The 20,105-nt window shown below is 41.4% G+C and overlaps 1 protein-coding gene across 9 annotated transcripts in view; it reads left to right on the top strand.

Moving 5' to 3' along the window:
* PRUNE2 (prune homolog 2 with BCH domain) overlaps positions 1-10,957 on the top strand; it is a 138,397-nt gene extending 127,440 nt beyond the window's left edge. For 2 of the 9 annotated variants that reach the window (XM_081213491.1, XM_081213490.1), the window contains exons 16-20: positions 536-634; positions 2,878-2,913; positions 3,431-3,463; positions 6,780-6,827; positions 9,974-10,957. In XM_081213491.1, the coding sequence (XP_081069617.1) occupies positions 536-634; positions 2,878-2,913; positions 3,431-3,463; positions 6,780-6,827; positions 9,974-10,004 (247 nt within the window). In that variant the 3' untranslated portion in view covers positions 10,005-10,957. Of the gene's footprint in view, positions 1-535; positions 635-2,877; positions 2,914-3,430; positions 3,480-6,779; positions 6,828-9,973 lie in introns of all 9 variants that reach the window. The other 7 variants (XR_014013089.1, XR_014013088.1, XM_081213493.1 and 4 more) reach the window with 7 other exon arrangements.
* The last annotated feature ends 9,148 nt before the right edge of the window (positions 10,958-20,105 follow it).

Genomic DNA, 20,105 nt, shown 5'->3' with positions numbered 1-20,105 from the left:
GGAGACATCAGCTGATGGGGTTCTGTTCTGCATTAGGTGCATCCAGCAGTCACTCACAGGAAACTGGTGCATAGCCAAAGCATCACAATTTAATCTCCCACTCAACAACTGATGAGCATGGGGTTAAATCCTGCAGTGTGTTCCCTGTGGGGAATGTGCTGGCAAAGCAGAACCCTCCCTCCACCCTTGTGGGTCAACTTTTACAAGTGGGTGGTCCTAGGCTAAAAAGGCTCCCCACCCCTCAGGTGAATCATTACCATTTAACCTCATCCTTCCCCTTCTACAAAATGAGGGTAGCAATGTCAACCCACATTGCAATGCTCATGTGTGGGCTTCTAATCTCCATGATGCTCCTGTAAAAACACTAAGTATATATTGAAGATACAGTGAAGGCGTGTTCATATGTGAAACTTAAAAGTGATTGATTCCGCTTTTTGTTATTGAACATGAAAAACTATCATGGCACTCAGTATCTTGCATATTTGTGAATGTATCTTATTTATTTAATTAATTAATGCTACTTTTGTGTTTTCAGCTCAAAATTCAGCAGTAAGATAAAATATGTGAGCACTTTGGCAGAGCTAAGTGAACTAATTCCAATGGAATATGTAAATATCCCTGAAAGTATTGTCAAGTAAGTGAAAAACAATAAGAGAATAATAATTAGAAATGTTACCTTTATGAACCTAAATAATTGCTATTTTAGGGAGCAATCTTATGCTCCCAGGAAGGTAGGCCGAGGGGCTGCTGTATCCAGTCGCCCCTCTGGGGGTGGAGAAGGAGGTGGATCCACAGAGACGTCTTTGTTACAGCAGCAGAAAGATCAACCGCCATCACTCTGGTGGAATTGGCTGGGAAAAGGTAAGTGAGGAAAGGTGACCAAAGACCCAAGGCCCTCCCGATTGCCCTGACATAGTCCCACACACAAACCCATACAAGTGAGACAAAATACACCAGCCCTGGAGCTGCTGGCATAGTTATTTTCCCTCCCGCTGGGATTGTTCAAAACAACAGAGGGGGAAATAAAGCTTCCTCTGTTTGTCTGCCCTTGCTGGTGCAAGACCCAAAGGGTTCGGAGATAGTTCCTCTGTCATCGACTCTTTCTCTCTCTCTCTCCCCCTGCCTGCCGCATCTCCATGGGTACCTAGTCTGCAACACGCTCCCCATTCTGATCCACAGGTGCAGTCAGACTCAGGGGTTCAATCCAGATTGGCAGCTCCATAATGGCTTTTTCTCTAAAATACATGTGGTCAGTTTATGAGTGTGTTTCCCCGCAAGTGTGAACAGTGTAACATGTAGTTAGCTCTAAAGCATGAAGATATGAACAGGGTAAATGAACTTTGTTGTAGATTAAAATTGTGTGCAAATGGGGGCATCACCTCTTACATTATTTTATTAGAACTGATTTTGCACAGAATCTAAGATACTGGGCTGTGAAGATGGAAGTCCCTGATTTAGATCTCACCCCTGCCATATAATTAATTAGGTGGCCTTAGGCAAGCAGCCATTTTTCACTCTCTGTCACTCCCGCATTCTGTATCTCAGGATTATTACTACTAGTAATAATAATGCTTTGCATTTGCATAATAACATTTGTGTATATATATTGTCTCTCTTACATTTTTTTATAAATGAAACTAGGAGAGCTCATAATTAGCTTGAAATATGTGGAGACTTCAGATTTTGAATATAAGTCCTGAGAAATATGGTGGAAAATAAGGAAGTTCTGTTCTGAAAATATTATCTTGCTAATTGTTGGGAAATAATAAAGTCAAAAGGGGATGATAACCAGAGATGTCACAAATTAGTGTGTTCCATTAATAGATAAATCAGATTGAAAATTTGGAAGATAGCAAATTGTTAGTCTGAGGAAATTTAAAATCATAATACTTCCAAGGTTCTTATCTCTTTGGTTTCTTGGTTTCTTTTCCTACTGTACATATTTCTCTCATTGAAAGTCCTCTTCTTTATAAATCATAGCTATGTTGCACCATGTGGAAGACCTAGATTTGGCATGTTGCAATCAGCCTCCCTTCTCCTTTCCCTATCGCCTGACAGGCAACTAAGATGTCAGGTTTTTAAACAGACGACATATATTTAAAATGTACCCATCACTGCAGATACTAAAGAGTTGAAATCCCCTGATTAAGGTTTAGAACATCATAATAAAAGATGTTAGGTAAAGCCCAAGGAAACATGATCTGATGATACATGGACATGTTTACATTTCATCTAAAGATCATCAGTGTAAACAATGAAAACTGGGCTCTACTGAGGTGCTATCCCATAGGCATTAAAAGGGAGGTGGAACCAAGGTAGAAAGGCATATGGACATCTTGTGCATATCTACATCTTGTGCCTTATTTCTGAACAGATAAAGATTCTGGAAGTGTGGCATTTCCTCTATTTGACAAATCCTTGGACAACCATATCAGGTGTTGAAATAATCATAACTGGTTGTTCTCGCTCCAAAAAGCTGGAATAACATACCCATTTCTGTGTGCATAGTGGCTCTGGATGTGAACATGCAGAGCCTCCAGCCAATTGAATAAGGTCCAAATGAGCATAACTGTGTGGATGCAAGTCCACATTTTGATACCATCTGCACTGCTGCCTGAAGTTATAATTCAGAAGAGATTTTCAAAGACACAAAATCATTATTGGAATATTAATGGTATCTTGGGATTCTCTCTTTGGTTTGCAAAGCTGTTGTGGGGAAAAGAAGGCATTCCATGCCATTTCCTTCCTACAGCGGGTTATCTCCCATAATAGGTTCCTTGTTCATTTAAATATAGAGGTGAAATACTTGGCATAAAGGTGGCAATTGCATATCATTTGACCTATGTTTTTGTCCTTCACCCACTTTTATCTTGAAAGGTATGAAGAAGACAGGTCCTTTCAGAGAAGAGTAAGGTAACACTCTTGCTCTGCTGCAGCTTGTTTTGATGTTTCTGACTGTGAGGAAATGCGATGGGCTGACTATTACAGGCACAAAAGAACTCCCATAGCTCTGTATAATGGAACTCTGTTGATGAGTTCCGTTGAGTTCAGCCTTGTTTATAACTAAAGAATGCTAAATTGGAAACATAGGTGACTTTGCCTGCAGCTGCTAACTTAAATCTTGTTAGTTACAGCACTGTTGCCGTCTTTGTACAGCAATGCATGCCACAGACACCCATGCTCTGCTACCTTTATGTGCCCACTTCCAGAGTAACTAAATATATGAAACATGAAACTGATAGGTCAATGGCACCATAGGGAACTGAAGATCTGTAACATTGGGGCTGAATTTTAAAAAAGCATGTACCTTGCTTGATCTTTGCTCTGCTTTTGGCCTGCTTCTGTCTTATGCTCTGCTCGCTTCTTCTCCTCCCCCTCCCCCCCCCCGCTGCCCCTGCCCTGGAAACATCTGTAACTTTTATTCATGCAGACTGGATGAAGAGCTGAGGGAAGCATCAGCAAAGTAAGACAGCATTCTGGTAATCAGTGGCATTATATCTATTTCAAGGAAACAGTGCTATTTTGTACATGCCTACTCAGTGATAATCCCATTGAGTTCAATGGGATTTATTCCAAGGTTGGTATGTATCATTGAACTCTATGCACTTATCACTAAGCTCATTCAAAAATCACAGCCACACTTCATATCCTAAGCCAGCTTTCTCCAACCCGATGCCCTCCAGGTGCTTGGGACTACAACTTCCATCATCCCTAACTACTGGCCAGGCTGGCTGGGGCGGATAGGAGTTCTCACCCCAAACACCTGGAGAGTACTAGATTGGAGAAATACTTGATAAAAATAGGTCCCATTGATTTGAGTGAAACATACCTCTTAATCAGATTTGCTGTGCTAATAGCTTGGAAAATGTTCCTTAAATAAACTGTTATTTTTACTTGGATTCCTTGTTGACCTGTGTAAGACACACACACGCACACACACACACGCACACACACACACGTACGTTTATACTTATTTACTTAGCTATGCAGGCCTCTAATATAATATCTGGCAAATTGCTTGAAAATAAATACTTTGTAGGAAGCCAGCTGATCCTGTTCACAAACTCTAAATCAGACTGAGCCAGCTGAAGATCATTGGGAATTATCTAAAGAGTACATTCTCACTGACCTCCAGGCCTGTCTTTTGTCATAGGTAGTCATCATGTGGTTAAGAGAAGATAGCATAGTATTTCTTGTCACAAAGCCACAGATCATTAGATTTGATGCTGGTAACAACCCTGACAACTCTTGTGTTAGAGGAAGTGGTTTGGCTATGCTTTGGCTGTCACAACTATTGCATGAGCTTTAGAAGCCTTTGTTTCTTTGAGGGTAACTAATGATGCTGTTACAGAAGCTGTGCGGATCAAAGTCTACCTTTCCAAAAGCATAAGCGGCCAGAAGATTACTTTATTACACAATTTTGAGCTCTACCGCTAAGTTCTAAAGCTTGTAGTCACTTTGAATGGTGCTTAGAACTGGAGCAAAGCCAATCTGCAATCCTGTTTATACAATGTAACCCCAGTAACTCCAGCACCATTCATGATGACTACATATGAAGTTTCCTGCATTACATCAACAAAGCTCACTCCATGGTGGTTGGATGTATTTACAGTGGCACACGGGCACCTCCTATATTGTTGATGCTGCTTTACCACATCTGCCCGCGGTGGCTAATATTGGTACATCAGCACCTGAGATTTATAGAGGGAAGCGTAATATTTTAGTGAATAGAAACTTTTTGGATGTAGCACATAGCCTTTTTTATGCATGCTTATCCAGAGCTAAGTGAATAGAATTCAGCTTACTCCCATGTGGAGGACTCCCTGGTCCTGAATGGGGTAACTGTGCCCATAAAGGACCAAGTGCACAGCCTGGGGGCCATTTTGGACTCAGAGTTCTGCATGGAGGTGCAGGTTAACTCTGTATCCAGGGCAACTGTCTACCAGCTCCATCTGGTATGCTGGCTGAAACCCTACCTGCCAGCACCCTGTCTCGCCAGAGTGGTACATGCTCTGGTTATCTCCCACTTCAGCTACAGCAATGTGCTCTACATGGGGCTACCTTTGAAGGTATCTCAGAAACTACAACTAATCCAGAATGCGGCAGCTAGACTGGTGACTGGGAATGGCTGCCAGGACCATATAACACCGGTCCTGAAATATCTACATTGGCTTCTGGTATGTTTCTGAGCACAATTCAAAGTGCTGGTGCTGACCTTTAAAGCCCTAAATGATGATCAAGGGTCTGGAAACCAAGCCTTATGGGGAATGGTTGAAGGAGCTGGGTATGTTTGCCCTGGAAAGGAGAAGACTAAGTGGAGATACGATAGCCATCTTCAACTATCTCAAGGGCTGTCACGTGGAAGAGGGAACAAGCCTGTTTTCTCCTGTTCTGGGGGGTAGGACTCAAGCCAATGGTTTCAAGTGACAAGAAAGGAGATTCTGACTAAACACCAGGAAGACCTTTCTGACAGTAAGAGCTGTTCAGCAGTGGGGTGGTCTCCCTTGGGAGGTTGTGGATTCTCCTTCACTGGAGGTTTTTAAGCAGGGGTTGGGTGGCCATCTGTCATGGATGCTTCAGTTGAGATTCCTGTATTACAGGGAGTTGGACTAGATGACCCTTAGGGGTCCCTTTCAACTCTACAATTCTATGATAAATGGCATTGGCCCTGTATACCTGAAGGAGTGTCTCCACCCCCATCTTTCAGCCTGGGCACTGAGATCTGGCTCCGAGGGCCTTCTGGCAGTTCCCTCACTGCCAGAAGTGAATAATAATAATAATAATAATAATAATAATAATAATAATAATAATTTTATTATTTATATTATTATCTATTATTTGAAGTTACAGGGAACCAGGCAGATGGCCTTCTCAGTAGTGGTGCCCGCGCTTCCATCAGATGTCAAAGAAATAAACAATTATATGACTAATAGACGACATCTGAAGTTTTAAATGTTGGGAAGTTTAAATTGGGAAGTTTTAAATGTTTCATTATGTGTTATGGGAAGTTTTTAATTTTTGATGTTTTATCATGTTTTTAATATTCTGTAGGGAGCCACCCATAGTGGCTGGGGAGGCCTGGCCAGATGGGCAGGGTATAAGCAATGTATCAACAACAACAACAACAACAACTTTATTAATTAGATACCGCCCATCTGACTGGGTTGCCCTAGCCACTCTAGGCGGCTCCCAACAAAGTATTAAAAGCACAATAAAATATCAACCAGTGCTATTTTTTTAGAAAAAGAGGTGCCAGAACTCACCATGAACTTATAATGGCAATGGAACCCACCTGAGAGGGGCGCGAACTGAATTCCAGTGAGTTCCAGCTGAAAAAAGACCTGGGTATAATCATAAATAATAGTAGTAGTAGTTGTTGTTGCTACTACTACTACTACTACTACTACTACTTCTTCTTCCGGGCAACTGTCTATAGGAATAAGTTGTTAATCTATTTAGCCTTGCATACCCTTAAGACTTTTTAAAGTGGCTGATTCCAATGGGATAGCCATGTTAGTCTGTTTCAACGAAAAAAGTGTCTTCTGGCATCTTAAAGACAATCAGGTTTATTATGGCATAGAGTTTTGTGGGTTCAGCAGGGAGGGCAATTCTTTTTGCCTCTATAATCACTACATGCAGCTGAGGAAGTGAACTTGGCCCACAAAACTGTATGCCTTGCCTCAATATATTTCTTATGTTTAAAATAAATGAATTACTTCCCTGTCTAAAAAGAGGGTTGTGTGTGTTTTTTACTACTGTTCATTTCCACTTGTCTTCAGAGCAAGCTGTCTTTCAAATGAGCCAGAAATAACTTCAGTCCAGCAGGAGTAAGAATTTACACTTAATTATGGCATTATATTTCCATTTTATTTCATGATCATGCAGTGTAAGAGACGCTGAAGAACTGGGTAAACTCCAGGTGGTCTGTTCCAAATCCATATACTTACATGGTTTGTCTAGCTAGCTTTTTCTAGTGCTGCTAGAAAATAACTCATTAATTTTTTAAATTGCAATGGTACACTTTTAAACAATTCACGTTTTAAAGTGGTGCACTATTCTGTGCTGCCCACATATGGGAAAAATCTCCAAACATCAGGTTGAAATGGTAAACAGGTTAGTCCATGAAACCTGTCTGATTGACTTATAGAACACAAGTAAAATGATTTGCAGCATTCATATACTTTTAGTGACGTTTTTCTAGAGTCTACCCAGTCCTCCTTCCAAAGTCTTTTCCATCCAGGTCTCTTCCCATTTGCCTGCATTTGTAGTTTGAATATCAAATGCTCTCTTCAAAAAAGCAGGTGCATTTTGCATGTTTTGAATTTCATTCTCTAGTTCAGGAAATAGCTCTCCAGAATAAACATTTACTTCTCAAGGTAAATATCAGCAATAAGAATACACTTGGTTGTAGTTCTTTATTCCACATTGATGATAGGATAGGATAGATAAGATGTCATACTGTAAACAGACCAAAGGTCTAGGGCCCTAGTACAAGAAAGTTATCACTAAGCACCATTGAAATTAACAGCACAGATGAATCGTAACTAATTAAGACCCATTAATCTCAATGGGACGTAAGCACAACTTGCTTTAGGTATAGATTCTTCTTGCTTCTCATTTTTGACAATGCATATAAATTTGTATTGATTATATTGGACACTGGTTTTTGTAGGGAGGGTGTGAATGAATTTTTTCTCTGTGCATCTTTGTAAAGTTCAGGCAATACTGTATTGGTCTGAATATAAGCCTCACTTTCCCCCCAAATTCCGACCATGAAAAGTTAAAGTGTGGCTTATATTTGCGACCTTATGGTATGCAGCCAGGAGCGCGGGGCAAACAGTACCAGGAGTGCGGCAAAGCGGCGCCCGCCCTGTGCGTAGTCCCCCATCCTCTCCCCCAAGGCCGGGAAGGGTAAAGGCCAACGGCAACGCAACACTGCTCCCCTCCCCCAGGTATGCAGCCAGGAGCAGAGAGGAATGGAGCTGCTTATATTCAGGTATTTTTTCTTTTTTTCTCTCCCCCCCCCCCACAATTTTAAAGGTGCAGCTTGTATTCAGGTGCAGCTTATATTCGGGCCAATACAGTATTTAAAAAGAATGGGCATACTATTCTTGTTCATCACTGATTATCCTGGATGACATTACATCTAGGAGTAGTTCATACATAAAGACTACAACTCTTTCAGACTACCAGAAGAGTAAGGCACTAACTCTCCCCTATATATTGGTTTCTTTGTTTCTACTGCCTTGTGCCATAACCTCTCCCCACTATAAATTGGGGAGTTCAGTACCTTGTCTGGGTACCTGCATACCTTCAACATAACATTCTACCATTGCTTCTCTTTTCTCTAGTGGACACTATTTCTTTTTTAAAGTCCTCCTTTACAGTAGCAACATAGGGAGAAGTGAAAAGGGATAGCCAGAAACAACCAAACTACACACACAAACCACATGTGTAAAAATAAAAAGTTGAACACCATACCCTCCAACATGTTGACTCCCAAAACTGGGACACACATCTTCCCATCCATGCCCCACATGAGTCATGTGACTCATGCAAAATGGATGGTCAAACCATCACACAAGTGCTGTAAAACAGGCAGTTACTCACTTTTATTTTCAGAAAGGTAACCTATTTAGACCGGCTGCTATCAGATTTTTCAAGCTAAAGGGTCATCCCAGCTACGTTTTGGGATCCCAATATGGATACAAGCATATAATAATGATTTAGATATGATACACTCAAGTTTCTTGAGATGTATCTTGGGGCTCTCAAGTTCAATCAAGTATGAGACGATGTGTGCAGAACTAGGTATACACACGATGGAATATTGGGTGTGGGCCAGCACTATAAAATATGCATTGCCATTTCTGTTGCCAACCTTCGAGTCTGCTCTCTGACTTACTTACTTACTTTTATAAATTCAGAGGGTTCCAACTCTTACATAGCAGAATCGGATCTATTGGTATTGACTTGGAACCCTTGTATAATTCAAGTGAGCAATATATCATAATATTCAATCAAGATTAAGGGACACTGAAAAACAAAACATTGAGTCAGCTGTAAATAAAATTTGCTCCCCCAAGTTTTATGGTTTAAATGCAACAGATAACAGGGTCACCTATATTTCAAAATTAATAATTCCAGTCCAACGCATGGCCCAACGGAACATTTCCCCCTCATCTTTTGTCAAGGGCAGATATTTGTACATCCCCAGAAACGATAGACATTGTGGATGTTTTTTGAATGTGCCAGACACAGTAGAACATATTCTTTTCTACTGTCTATTGTACAACCAGCTATGCAAACATGTGCTATCCCCTTTTCTGGGTAGCCTAATATCATGGCACAATGAAAATATCAAATTCTATCTGTCTGACATTGACCTGGAAGGGTAGCTGAGTTTTTATGAATAGTATCCCTTATAGTGGTGAATGACACTATTTAGCAGGAAGAAACTCCAATGAAAACCCTTGTTATCACAAAATTTTACAATGCTGTTTATTTGTATATATTTTAAAATTTTATAGATGCATGTTTTATTTACAATGCCTAATAAAGGTTTGGTGAAGTAGTAAGTTAGTATATCTATGATCTCATCAAGTATATTTACATTGGTGTTGCCATTTTAATAAAACTATCCATCACAATATTACCTGAGTAATGTTTAGGAGTACTGAAATGTTGTGCATGTTTTATTCCTGTTCAATTGCATGTTTGTTCTTTTTGAACAGTTGACTCAAAAGAGGCTCCTGGCATGATTAGGGCATTCCTGAAGAAGGTGGGGAAAGGTGGGGAGAGCATTTTAATGGAGCCCAGAAAATGGTTGGGGTGTCTGGCTTGGGACATGGGACAAACACTACTTGGGACTCCTATGAATGCATCCTGCCCTGTGCTCTTTAGAGGAAGATACATATGCACCAATAAATATATACCGGACTAAATGTTTTCTTCTTCTTTTATTTCCCTAAAGGATTGACATGACAGTGAAAGGAAATCCCTAACTTCCTTGGCAAAGTGCAGAAGAGAATTTTCATTTGTTTGGTGTGCCTGGGCCTCGAGGATGGGGACAATTTGGGTTTCTCATTTGAGCACAATCCTCCAAGATGACCCCTGTGCACCAGCCTCATTTCTTTCCATGAGGCCTGTTGGTGCAAGAATAGTTTCTGGTAGATTGCAACCTTTGTTCTCTGATCACTCAGTGCCAGTCAGAGTTTTCTGAAGTAAAATAAGAATATATATGGAGGGCTGCTACTGCCAAATAGGCAGCAACGTGCAGATTTGTGCATTACCTTCAGAAGTGCTGCCTGCAATATGCATTTCCCCCCAGTTCTGAATTTTGCCGTCAGTGTGCCTCATCCGTGATTCTGGACGTTTGATTTATTGTTCCATTTTGGCTTCAGCATATTAACATATCTGTGCCAAGTTACATTAGAAATGTTAATTTCCCTATAACAGTGCCCCAGTCCAGTGGCTCCAGTGCATTGGGCTCAATGGGCTCAATTAGGCATGCAGAATTCTGTGCAAGGAGAGACTCAGATTGCTACCTTCCTTGCTTTATGAAAGAACAAACACACATTGCTTCTTAGAAGAATTTGGAGAGCTCAAGCTCACATGAAGCGTTACAAGTGCTTCAGAGATTTCACTGATCTTGGTTTGCCACCAATAGCTATAATTCCACTCCTTTGCTCCCCAAAAGATTCTTAGTATTTTTCTTTCTTTCACTATATCTCAATAGCAGGCACTATGCAGGACTATTCTTGATCACAACAGTGCCATGAATAACAAGGATGGAATGTTTTTTTCTTAATTTTATGTGTTGTTGAGGAAACAGGAAGCCCCCAGAGGAGGTAATGCTTGCAGAAGCAAAGGCTACTCCTTGTACGAATGAGAATATGTATGGACCTCGGTGAAATCCCAGACTGAAAGGATGCAGGAAGAGAGGCAACATATGCTGAGATAACAGCCCCAAAGAGAAAATAAAGGTTCTCTCTTAATTTGATTGCAGTACCAGTTGTCATCACTAACAAAGTACCAAATTTAAAACTTCATGCTAACTAAAGTACTGCACAGTAACAAACACCCCTCTCTTGAGAAGAAGAACCCTAGCAACTCTAAAACACACTAGTTTATTTTCAAATGGTGGTGACAAATTAATTAATTTGCCAGACTGAAAATAGAATGCTGAGTTGTGTGGGTCTTATTTAATCAAAAAGTGGATGCTATTAGACATAACATGTTCATAGTAGCTTTTTGTAATAAATTTAGTCAGTAGTTATTATCATCTTAGTCCAGAAATATAGCTTCAAGTAGATTAAATCAATATCCTGTATTACTAATCATCATTTGTCATTAGTCATCTGTAGTCGTTATGACAGGCAGGGCTGGTAGTGGTTGCCATTATCTCCATTCACATATAATTCACATTCACCTTGAACAATACGTTGTTTTATAGGGAAGGGACCAGTCTGCTGTCCAACATGCAAGGGGATGGGTGGCAGAAAGAGGGAAGCTGGGACCTTCTGTGGTCCATCATCAAAGCCATCACTGTTGGCAAGGGAGGTTTCCCCACCATTTTAAAATAATTCCAAACCATTTTCCTCATATGAAGAGTGGCAGCAAGTGAAGAGGTTAACCAAGGGACACTAAATCTTCCTGTCTTTGGTGAGTCATGTTTTTGGAGTGTGTGTAAAGCTTTGTACCCGTTCAGTTGTAGCTGCAGACCATTTATTTTGTCCCATAGAATTCGGTGGGTGCCACTGAAAATTGAATCAGCCCATATCTTCATGATTGCAACCCCTTTATCTTTCAACTTCTGCCACTAGTGTGTGTGATGGAAATTAAACATTGGGAATCCACTTACATATATACTGGTTTCGGAGCCAAAGGTTTGCATTCTCCAGCAGAAGGAGCCTTCTGCCAATCCAATAGAAAGTGTCTTCTTCTAAAGGAGCAAGCTCCATCCATCAGAGGAAGAAAACCTTCAGATCCAACACAATAAATTGGATTGTTTAAAAGGATTGAAATAGGTTCTGTCAACAGAAAGAAATGAAGGAAATAAGAAAGGTCTGTAGTTAAATGTCATGGAACAAATTATATTTTTGCAGTGTATCTGAGGTTCCTTGTTTGACATCAGTTTTTACGCTGCCTGTGTTTCTTCCTTAATCTAAGCTTGAAGAAGTTCCAAGAACGACACATGCCCTGTGTGGTGCCAGTCCCATAAAGTGCTGAGCACTGATTCTTATACAAGAGTGGAACCCATCTTAGTACTTGACATTTTATGTCATCCTGTAGAATGATAATTTGAAAATTGGATTGTTCTTTAGAAGAGATACTACTTCAGATGCCATGGTTTAACAGACAGAGGTTTGAGTTACCTTCCAGATCCCTGAGAGTGTTCCCAGTCTGAAATTTCAATGCCTCCCATGCCATGAACTCGTATTCTTCACAGACATTAGGACTATGCAATGCAGTACAAGAATGATGGTGAATATTGGTCTTTTGCCCTTGTACTATGTTTGTAGTAGGAAGCAAGCATTTTGAAGGGTATGTTAATGTGCAATTTTGCCATGGGGTTCCCTTATAAGATCCTTTTACTATGAAGATATTAATAGGAAAATGAACCTTGTGGCGACTCTTCTACCTCAGAAACAGTCATATGAATTATCTCCCGATTGTGATGAAAGAAGAACATTATCCCTGTTTCCTGCTTAGCCTTGGATTTGAAAACTCATAGAATTAATTAAAGTGATGTAGGTTCTTAGATCTAGAAGTAAATTCAGAACTGATGATGGTCATATGAGACAATGATAACAGTTCAGGGTTCCCTCCACCAACACGTTTAATAGATGCAGTACTTACTCTTCTCAATCAATCACTTGCTGTGCTAATGAGCACATGGATATTATCTGTCTGCAGAGGGACTCCCATTACATTTAGTGGAGGAAGCTGTGCTCCACATACATTTTGTTGTGTGTTTGCAGTTGCTTCTCTCTGTTGAAGTAAATGGTCACAAGAACTCGGTATGTGCACTGGTATATGGAGCTCTGGACTGGGGTAGATATCTACAGAGTGCTTGTGTGTACTGAATTTATGTTATGGGGCTTTTGTCAACTGCACTGTGCTATCTGCCACAATACTATCTGCCCTGTTGAGCTAATGGAGCTGACAGCTCTCTGCTTCTTTCTACTAAGCTCTTGCAATCTGAAAATATTAATACTGTACCTTGTTTTGGGGAGATGCTGTGTGATAATTTAAATAGTGCAAGTCTATGATGTTTAAATGTGAAAATGTGTTTTCAAAAACATTAACACAATGTTGTGCTCTTATTCCCCCTGATGTCACTTACATTAATTGTGCCTAACTCAAGTGTTGGACTGTGGCCCTTGGAATTAGCCCTTTCAAGTTGGGTTGCCAAATAATAAGCCCGGCATGTTCTTATGCCTTTAAACAACTGCTTAATCTGCAGAAATCAACAAGAGATGAAGCTTTATATGCATAGTGATAAACATTATCACCTGCAAATTTCTGCTGCACATTGCTCAAGGGCACAGCTGCAAGTACCAGTTTAAATACTGGCAATTTTACTTCCCAATGTTTTTGGCACTAACATTCCAGTGTTCAAAATGGCAATTATTTTTAGATGTTCCATCTTTCTTACATATTGAGCCAATGCATGTTTACTCAGAGGTAAAACCCACTGATCCTGTGAGGCTTATACTCCTTGGGAAGGATTGCAGCCTTACAATCCAGTCCTGGGTAGAGTTACTCCACATATGACCAGGCTACTTATGCCATAGCTATGAATTGCTGACATTATTTGCCCCTTGTCAAATAATGGAAAATATGGTGACATTATTGCAATTTGCTTGTAAGGCATTGATGGTTAAGAAGGTGTATAAGACAAATGTCTTGTTAAAAACAAATAGTCTGTCTTCTTCAACTTAAAGAACAAAGTGCTATTTGCTCATTAATATATATTTTTAGAATTTTATTCTTTCCAAAAAAAGTATAAGTATGTCAGTTGCATATTATACTAATTACTACCTAGCAATGTTCAGCAAAAACTGTTATTTCTTTTAAAAATAAATACAAATACTTACACTCAAGTAAACTTTTTAATACATAGAATTTCCCTTCATCATGTATCTAAGTGCTCATAATTAAGCATCACTAAGGGCCTTTCTAGGTTTTCTTTGTGTGGTTTCTTAGTTACTGTGGCAGATTCAGATGTCAAAAAGATATGTTGTGGGTTAATTGCATTGTTATGATTATTTTATTACTGAGCAAATTATATCCCCCCTCTTCAGTTCATGGCCCAGCAGAAACTACATATTTCTGCAGTTTGGACTGGGAGCACATTTATGGAACCTATTGGCTAGTGCCCTTGAGGTCACTGGTGGTGAACATGACTCCCCCATTCTCTCCATACAATTTTGTGATATTTTAAATATATGGAGCATGATACAAAAAATATCAGAATACCCTGCTGGATCATATCAAAGGCCCGCCTATTTTAGCATCCTATTTTTACAGCGACTAACTGGATGCCTCTTCCGGGAAGCCTTCTGCAAGCAGGACCTGAGTGTAACTACACTTCCCTGTTCTGCAGCAACCAGTTTTCAGAGGTAGCACAAACTTGTAGCCATTACAGATAGACCTATCCTCATGAATTTGTCTAAACCCCTTTTAGTACCATCCAAAGTGGTAGCCATTACTATGTCTTGTGGCAGCAAATCCCATACATTTAACTATGTGCCATATGAACAAGTACATCCTTTTGTCTGCCTTGGATATTTGTTGGATGACCCTGGGTCTTGCAAGAGAGGAAGAAAAATGTCCACTTTATCCACGCCAGGCATCATTTTATACACATTTATCATGTCCTCCCCCCTTGCCTTTTTTAAAGAAATAAAGAGCTCCAAATGCCCCAATCATTCCTCATAATGGGTATTGTTCCACCTCTCTGGTTATTTTTGGTTTTCCAGCTCTGCAATGTCCTTTTTGATGTGTACTAACCAGAACTGAACACAGTAGTCCAAATGTGGTTGCACCAAATAGCCCAAACTAAGGAGTTCAAAGACCCTTTGATCTTAGTAAGAGTGATTTAGGCATATGCTTTAACTCGGTTAAGATAGTTGGACTTTCAAATACTTCACTTTGGCTGGATCATATCTTTATGCTACATGTTATAAAATTCTTTACTTAAAAAAAAAACTTTTGTAGAGGCTATTCCCCTTTTCACCTGAAGGATCTACTACCTTCCCCGCATAATGTCAGGAATGGGGTATTTCGCCACTAGCCCTAGGCTGGGGCTAGTGGTACGGCTACTATTATGAATGCTAATAAGAACAATATGGATTTCTCCTGTTATCTGGAAAGGCCCTGATGCACTATTCGTTTTGTTCAACTCTGCTAACAAAATTGTTTAGATTAAGCAATATAATATGTAATATCAGTATATGTACAATATGTATGTATGAATCAGAAATAAAGAGCTTACAATCCAGTAGCAAAAAAAAGTTTTACCCTAACTTCTTAAAGGGAAATCCTCTGTATGTTTCAGTGCCTGGATGCAGTGGTGGGCTGGATGAGGGAGGACCAATAAACTGAATCCCAGGAAAATTGTGGGGGGGCTGTGGGTGGAGGGCTCCCAGATCTGGGAATCGGGCATTTTGCCTCTTCCACTTGGGCTTGCACTCCTGAAGGAGCAAGAACATAGTTTGAGAGTCCTCCTGGATCCATCATTGTCACTGGAAGTGCATGTGGTCACACTGCCAAAGAATGTTTTTCACCAGCTGTGGCTTTTCCTGGACACATACATCCTTGCTGTGCTGGCCCCATGGGAATGAAAATTATATAGAGATTGCCCATATGGGATAATTAATAAAAGAATTATGCTGCATACCTACATCCAGATATGTGGGGCAAGCAAATTCCAGGAAGAGAGAGAGCAGAGTGTTAAAGCCACAAAAGCAAGCAGCAGTGTGGCATAGGGATTTAGACTGTTAAACATTTTAAATAACCTGTTTAAGTTGCTTAAAGTGCTTCCCATTTCTACCCCTCTCACAATGAACAGACCACAGCATTAAATTGCTTTACTCACAAGCCCCAAAGATCAGATTTGTGCATTATTCTATGCAATGGCACGAAGAACACAAGTATAACATTACTGGTTTACAAAACACAGAAAAATACTTCTGAGCACGCAGTCTGGGTTTGAAGTGCAGAAGCCCAGTTGGCTGGTTGGCTTTGCATAGTAGAGAGTGAACAAAGGAAGCTTCACTTCCTTCTTCACTAGAGATGAGGAGGTGTGGCCTAATTGAGTCTAGAAATACACTTCTGTGTCTTAACCCTTTCGTGAATTAACTAGCCCCTGTATTTTTTGCTCCATAAGACACATTTTTTTTCCTCCTAAAAAGTAAGGGGAAATGTCTGTGCGTCTTATGCACGGGACGACAGAGGGATCCCTTGGCTGTCGCTGCAGTCGCGAGCTGAGGGATGCCTCTGCAGTTGGACCCATGGCTCCCGTCTGTCGTTCGCTGTGAAGCAAGCAGAGCAACAGCCACTGACATGCTCTGCGCAGCTCTCGCTATTCTTGCCTTAAAGCAAGAGCCACGGAGAGCATGTCAGCGGCTCTTGCTCTGTTAGCTTTGCAGTGAAGCGAGAGGAGGGACAGACGGGAGCCCCTTCCGCCCCCTCCTCCCGCCTCGCTGTAAAGCAAGCAAAGCACCTGTCCCAGTGTCTCCTCCTCTTCTTGTTCCGGCGTCGCCTCGCTTTACAGCGAGGCAGGAGGAGGGATGGGCAAGCAAAGTGAGAGCTGCGCAAAGCGGGACAGAAGCCGTGTAAGCGGCTCTCACTTTGCTTGCTTTAAAGCAAGAAAAGCAAGAGTCGCTTACACGCTCTGTGCAGAATATATTTTTTTCTTGTTTTCCTCCTCTAAAAACTAGGTGTGTCTTATGGTCAGGTGCGTCTTATGGAGGGATCTTATGGCGGGGAAAATACGGTATATTTGACTGCAATTTCCCACAAACTCATACTTTGGTAGCCTCAAGACTCGGTTGCTGTCGTGCACTGTAAGTAGATCTGTCCTTAATATTGGTTTGGAATTTTAACCTGCAAGGCTCTAAACAACTTGGGACCAGATTACCTGAGAGAACACCTCCATGCAGACCTGCCTGGTCATTAAGATCATCTACAGGAGCCGTCTTGGTTCTGCCTGCAGACATTAGCATCACACTGGCCTTAATAAGACTTCTTTCTAAGTAAGTGAACATATGATTGGAGCTGTCAGAGCTGCTTCCAGATCCTAGCTCACAGAGGATCACGCTAGCCAGCGATCATTAAGTAAAAGTCTTTATTGAGTTACAGTTTCCATTCTCACGCTGCTGCGTGCAACTCTACGTCTAGTGGTTAGATCGGCGAAGCTCCGTCTGAGTCTCCGCCCCTTGTGCACCAACTTAATATCCTAGCCCTGCTCCACCTTTTCCGCCTGACTGTTCTCTTCTGGGTCCCTCTGCCCCCCGGGGTCTCTTCCTTCCGGGATTCTTCTGACGCCGACCCCCCGGACCCTCCTGTCTCCTTGCGCCGGGCTTTAGGACCTGGCTCCCTTTCCGGGCTGCCTACTGCGTCACTTTCCTGTGCATTTGAACTTGGCGCGCGCGCCCAACCTTCCACTTTCCGTCTGACCATTTCTTCGCTCCCCGATGGAGGTGTGGCCACTCCTGACTCGTGCCCTCCCCCCTGTTGTGAGCTGCCAGCGCTTGATCCCTGGCGCCCTTCCTCTTCCCTGCTCTCTGGCGGTGACGCTGGTCCCGATTTCCAACTGCTCCCCTCTGAGTCCCCTCTGGCTCTATCTTCCTGGGGTGTCCCCCTAGGCTCCCCCCTTGCCCTGGCCACTGGTGCTCCTTTCTGTGAATCTTCTGATTCACTGGAAAGACTCGGAGATCTCGGGTCGTCGTCATCACTCATCTTTTCTTCTGCCTCCTCCCCCTCGCTCTCTGTTTCCTCCCTTGCCCTTGCCTCTGCTCCTGAACCCCTGACAGGAGCCCAATCCAGTGTAGGATTACGTGTGCCTAAACTCACTGAAACTGCAGATAATTTGGTTGCACGTTGCTTTGAAACAGATGTTTCCACTTCAGCAGTCACTGAGCTGCAAGAAGACTGATATGAAGTAAAATAACTGGGCCCAATTCACACTAAACACAAGTCTCTTCTGCTGAACTTTGCCGACCTAACCATGCAGGATCTGCAACCTACAGGAGTGCCAGGAATGCGTTGGGGAGGAAAGGTCAATAGCAAGGAGATCTGTGTGGGAAGAGGAAGCACAGCTGTGTGCCTGCCAGTTCTTTGCACAAGGATAATTACAGGATAATTTATGGAAACAACAGTAAAGTATTTGCTATGTCTAGCAACTAATATTTATGCCTGTCCCTCTTACTGCCTGCTGCTTCACTTTCTCTCCCCTTATCTTTAGTGCATCTGTGAGCATGGGGGGCATGTAACAGAGGTGGCATCTTGAATTCTCATTCATAAGCTTGGTCTTTCATTTCCCTTCTGAGTAATTTCCTTGAAATTCAAGTGGAATGGAGGATGTACAGCTTCAAAAGAGAATAGAGCTCCTTTAGTTGTGTAGAAAAAGGAATTTTAGCAGGTGAAGTTTCATATGCAGCAGGACAAACTGCCTGGCAAAATCTCCTCTCCCCCAACTTTTTAGACTAGGTTTGACAACACAAGAGTCTTGTCCTTTGCTGTGTGCATTAACTTTATTGAGATGTAATTTCTAATGTGCAATTTGAAGATACCGAAGATTCTTGATTAGAATAGCTATCTTGGCTGCTGCCAGAAGCAGTAATACTTTAAGAATCTTGGGTTACTCTGAGAGTAAACACAAAATTTGCTCTATATTGGATTGTTCCCACAAGAAAACTTTCATAATTTTTAAAAATCCTGAATTTCTGGTTATTCTGTTGATTCTAGTTATTCAGAGAAATAATTTATGCCAGGTCAGATTTTGTTAATCTAGCTCAGTATTGCCAAAACTGATGGGCAGCCATTTTTTTAAGGTGTTTGCCAGTGACACTTCACTTGGTTCCTTCTGCATGCAAAACATCTGCTCTACCAGCTGATCTCTGGTCCCTTCCCTGGCATCAGGGTCCTAGGACAGGGACTCAAGTTTAGCTGTGAAGTCCACTATTATTAAGTCCACAAATTTAGAAGTATTATGCATGCCTCGTGTGTTGTTCATGCTTGTGACTACTACCCAAGACATAAGTTTGTGATCCTAAACATGCCTATGCAGAACAAAATCTTACTGAATTCAATGGGACTTGCTCTCTTATCAGCTGCTGCTTGAGAATGTCAAGTTTCATTTAAAGCAGGTGTGGGAAAGAGAGTTGATTTCCCCCTTCAGTTCTGCACATACAGAGCTGCTAGAAAACACCAATTTCCTGAGGAAACTTCCTTACTTTTGTGTTAAGAGATTTTTAAGGGCTTGTTTCCTGGTATTAACTACAAACCACTAGCTTGAAAGAGAGCTGTCTGCTGGTTGATGACAGTGTGGCCTGACTCTCAAGTATATCATATTGTTTGATGCTTCCCACCCCCTCAATAAATGCATTAAAATACACTGCATGCTTTATACATGCCTCTAATACCTGGTAGATGAAATAGAAACATGTAGGATTCTCCCCCTTTAAAAGTAAAACAAAAACAACAACAGCCACATTAACAATAAAAAACCTCTCGCATATGTTTGATAATGTGGATTCTTCTTTTTTGGTGATCACTTGTAGCCAAGTAAGATTGTCTTCCATAAACATGGTTTCCAAAAGTGAGTCCATAAGTGACTCTGGAGGCCAATTCTGGATCCACACGTCCTTCCACAGTGGGGACATGGGTTCCTGGGTGGGAGTTGAGGGTTTGCCAAGCGTGCCTTCCTCTTAGCGTGTTTCTCCCTTTCGTCCTGAGTTTGTGTCTTCAAAACCCATGACACCTTTGGTAAAGGCTGTTCTACAACTGGAGCGCTCACAGGCCAGTGTTTCCCAGTTGTCGGTATTTATACTACATTTTTAAAAATTGTGGGAGTTTACTATAGATCCCCAAGC

Source organism: Podarcis bocagei, assembly GCF_964188305.1.
Source record: "Podarcis bocagei genome assembly, chromosome: 11".
Taxonomy (NCBI): Eukaryota; Metazoa; Chordata; class Lepidosauria; order Squamata; family Lacertidae; genus Podarcis; species Podarcis bocagei.
Note: the sequence above shows the minus strand (reverse complement) of the source record. Positions and strands in the feature narration are given on the sequence as shown.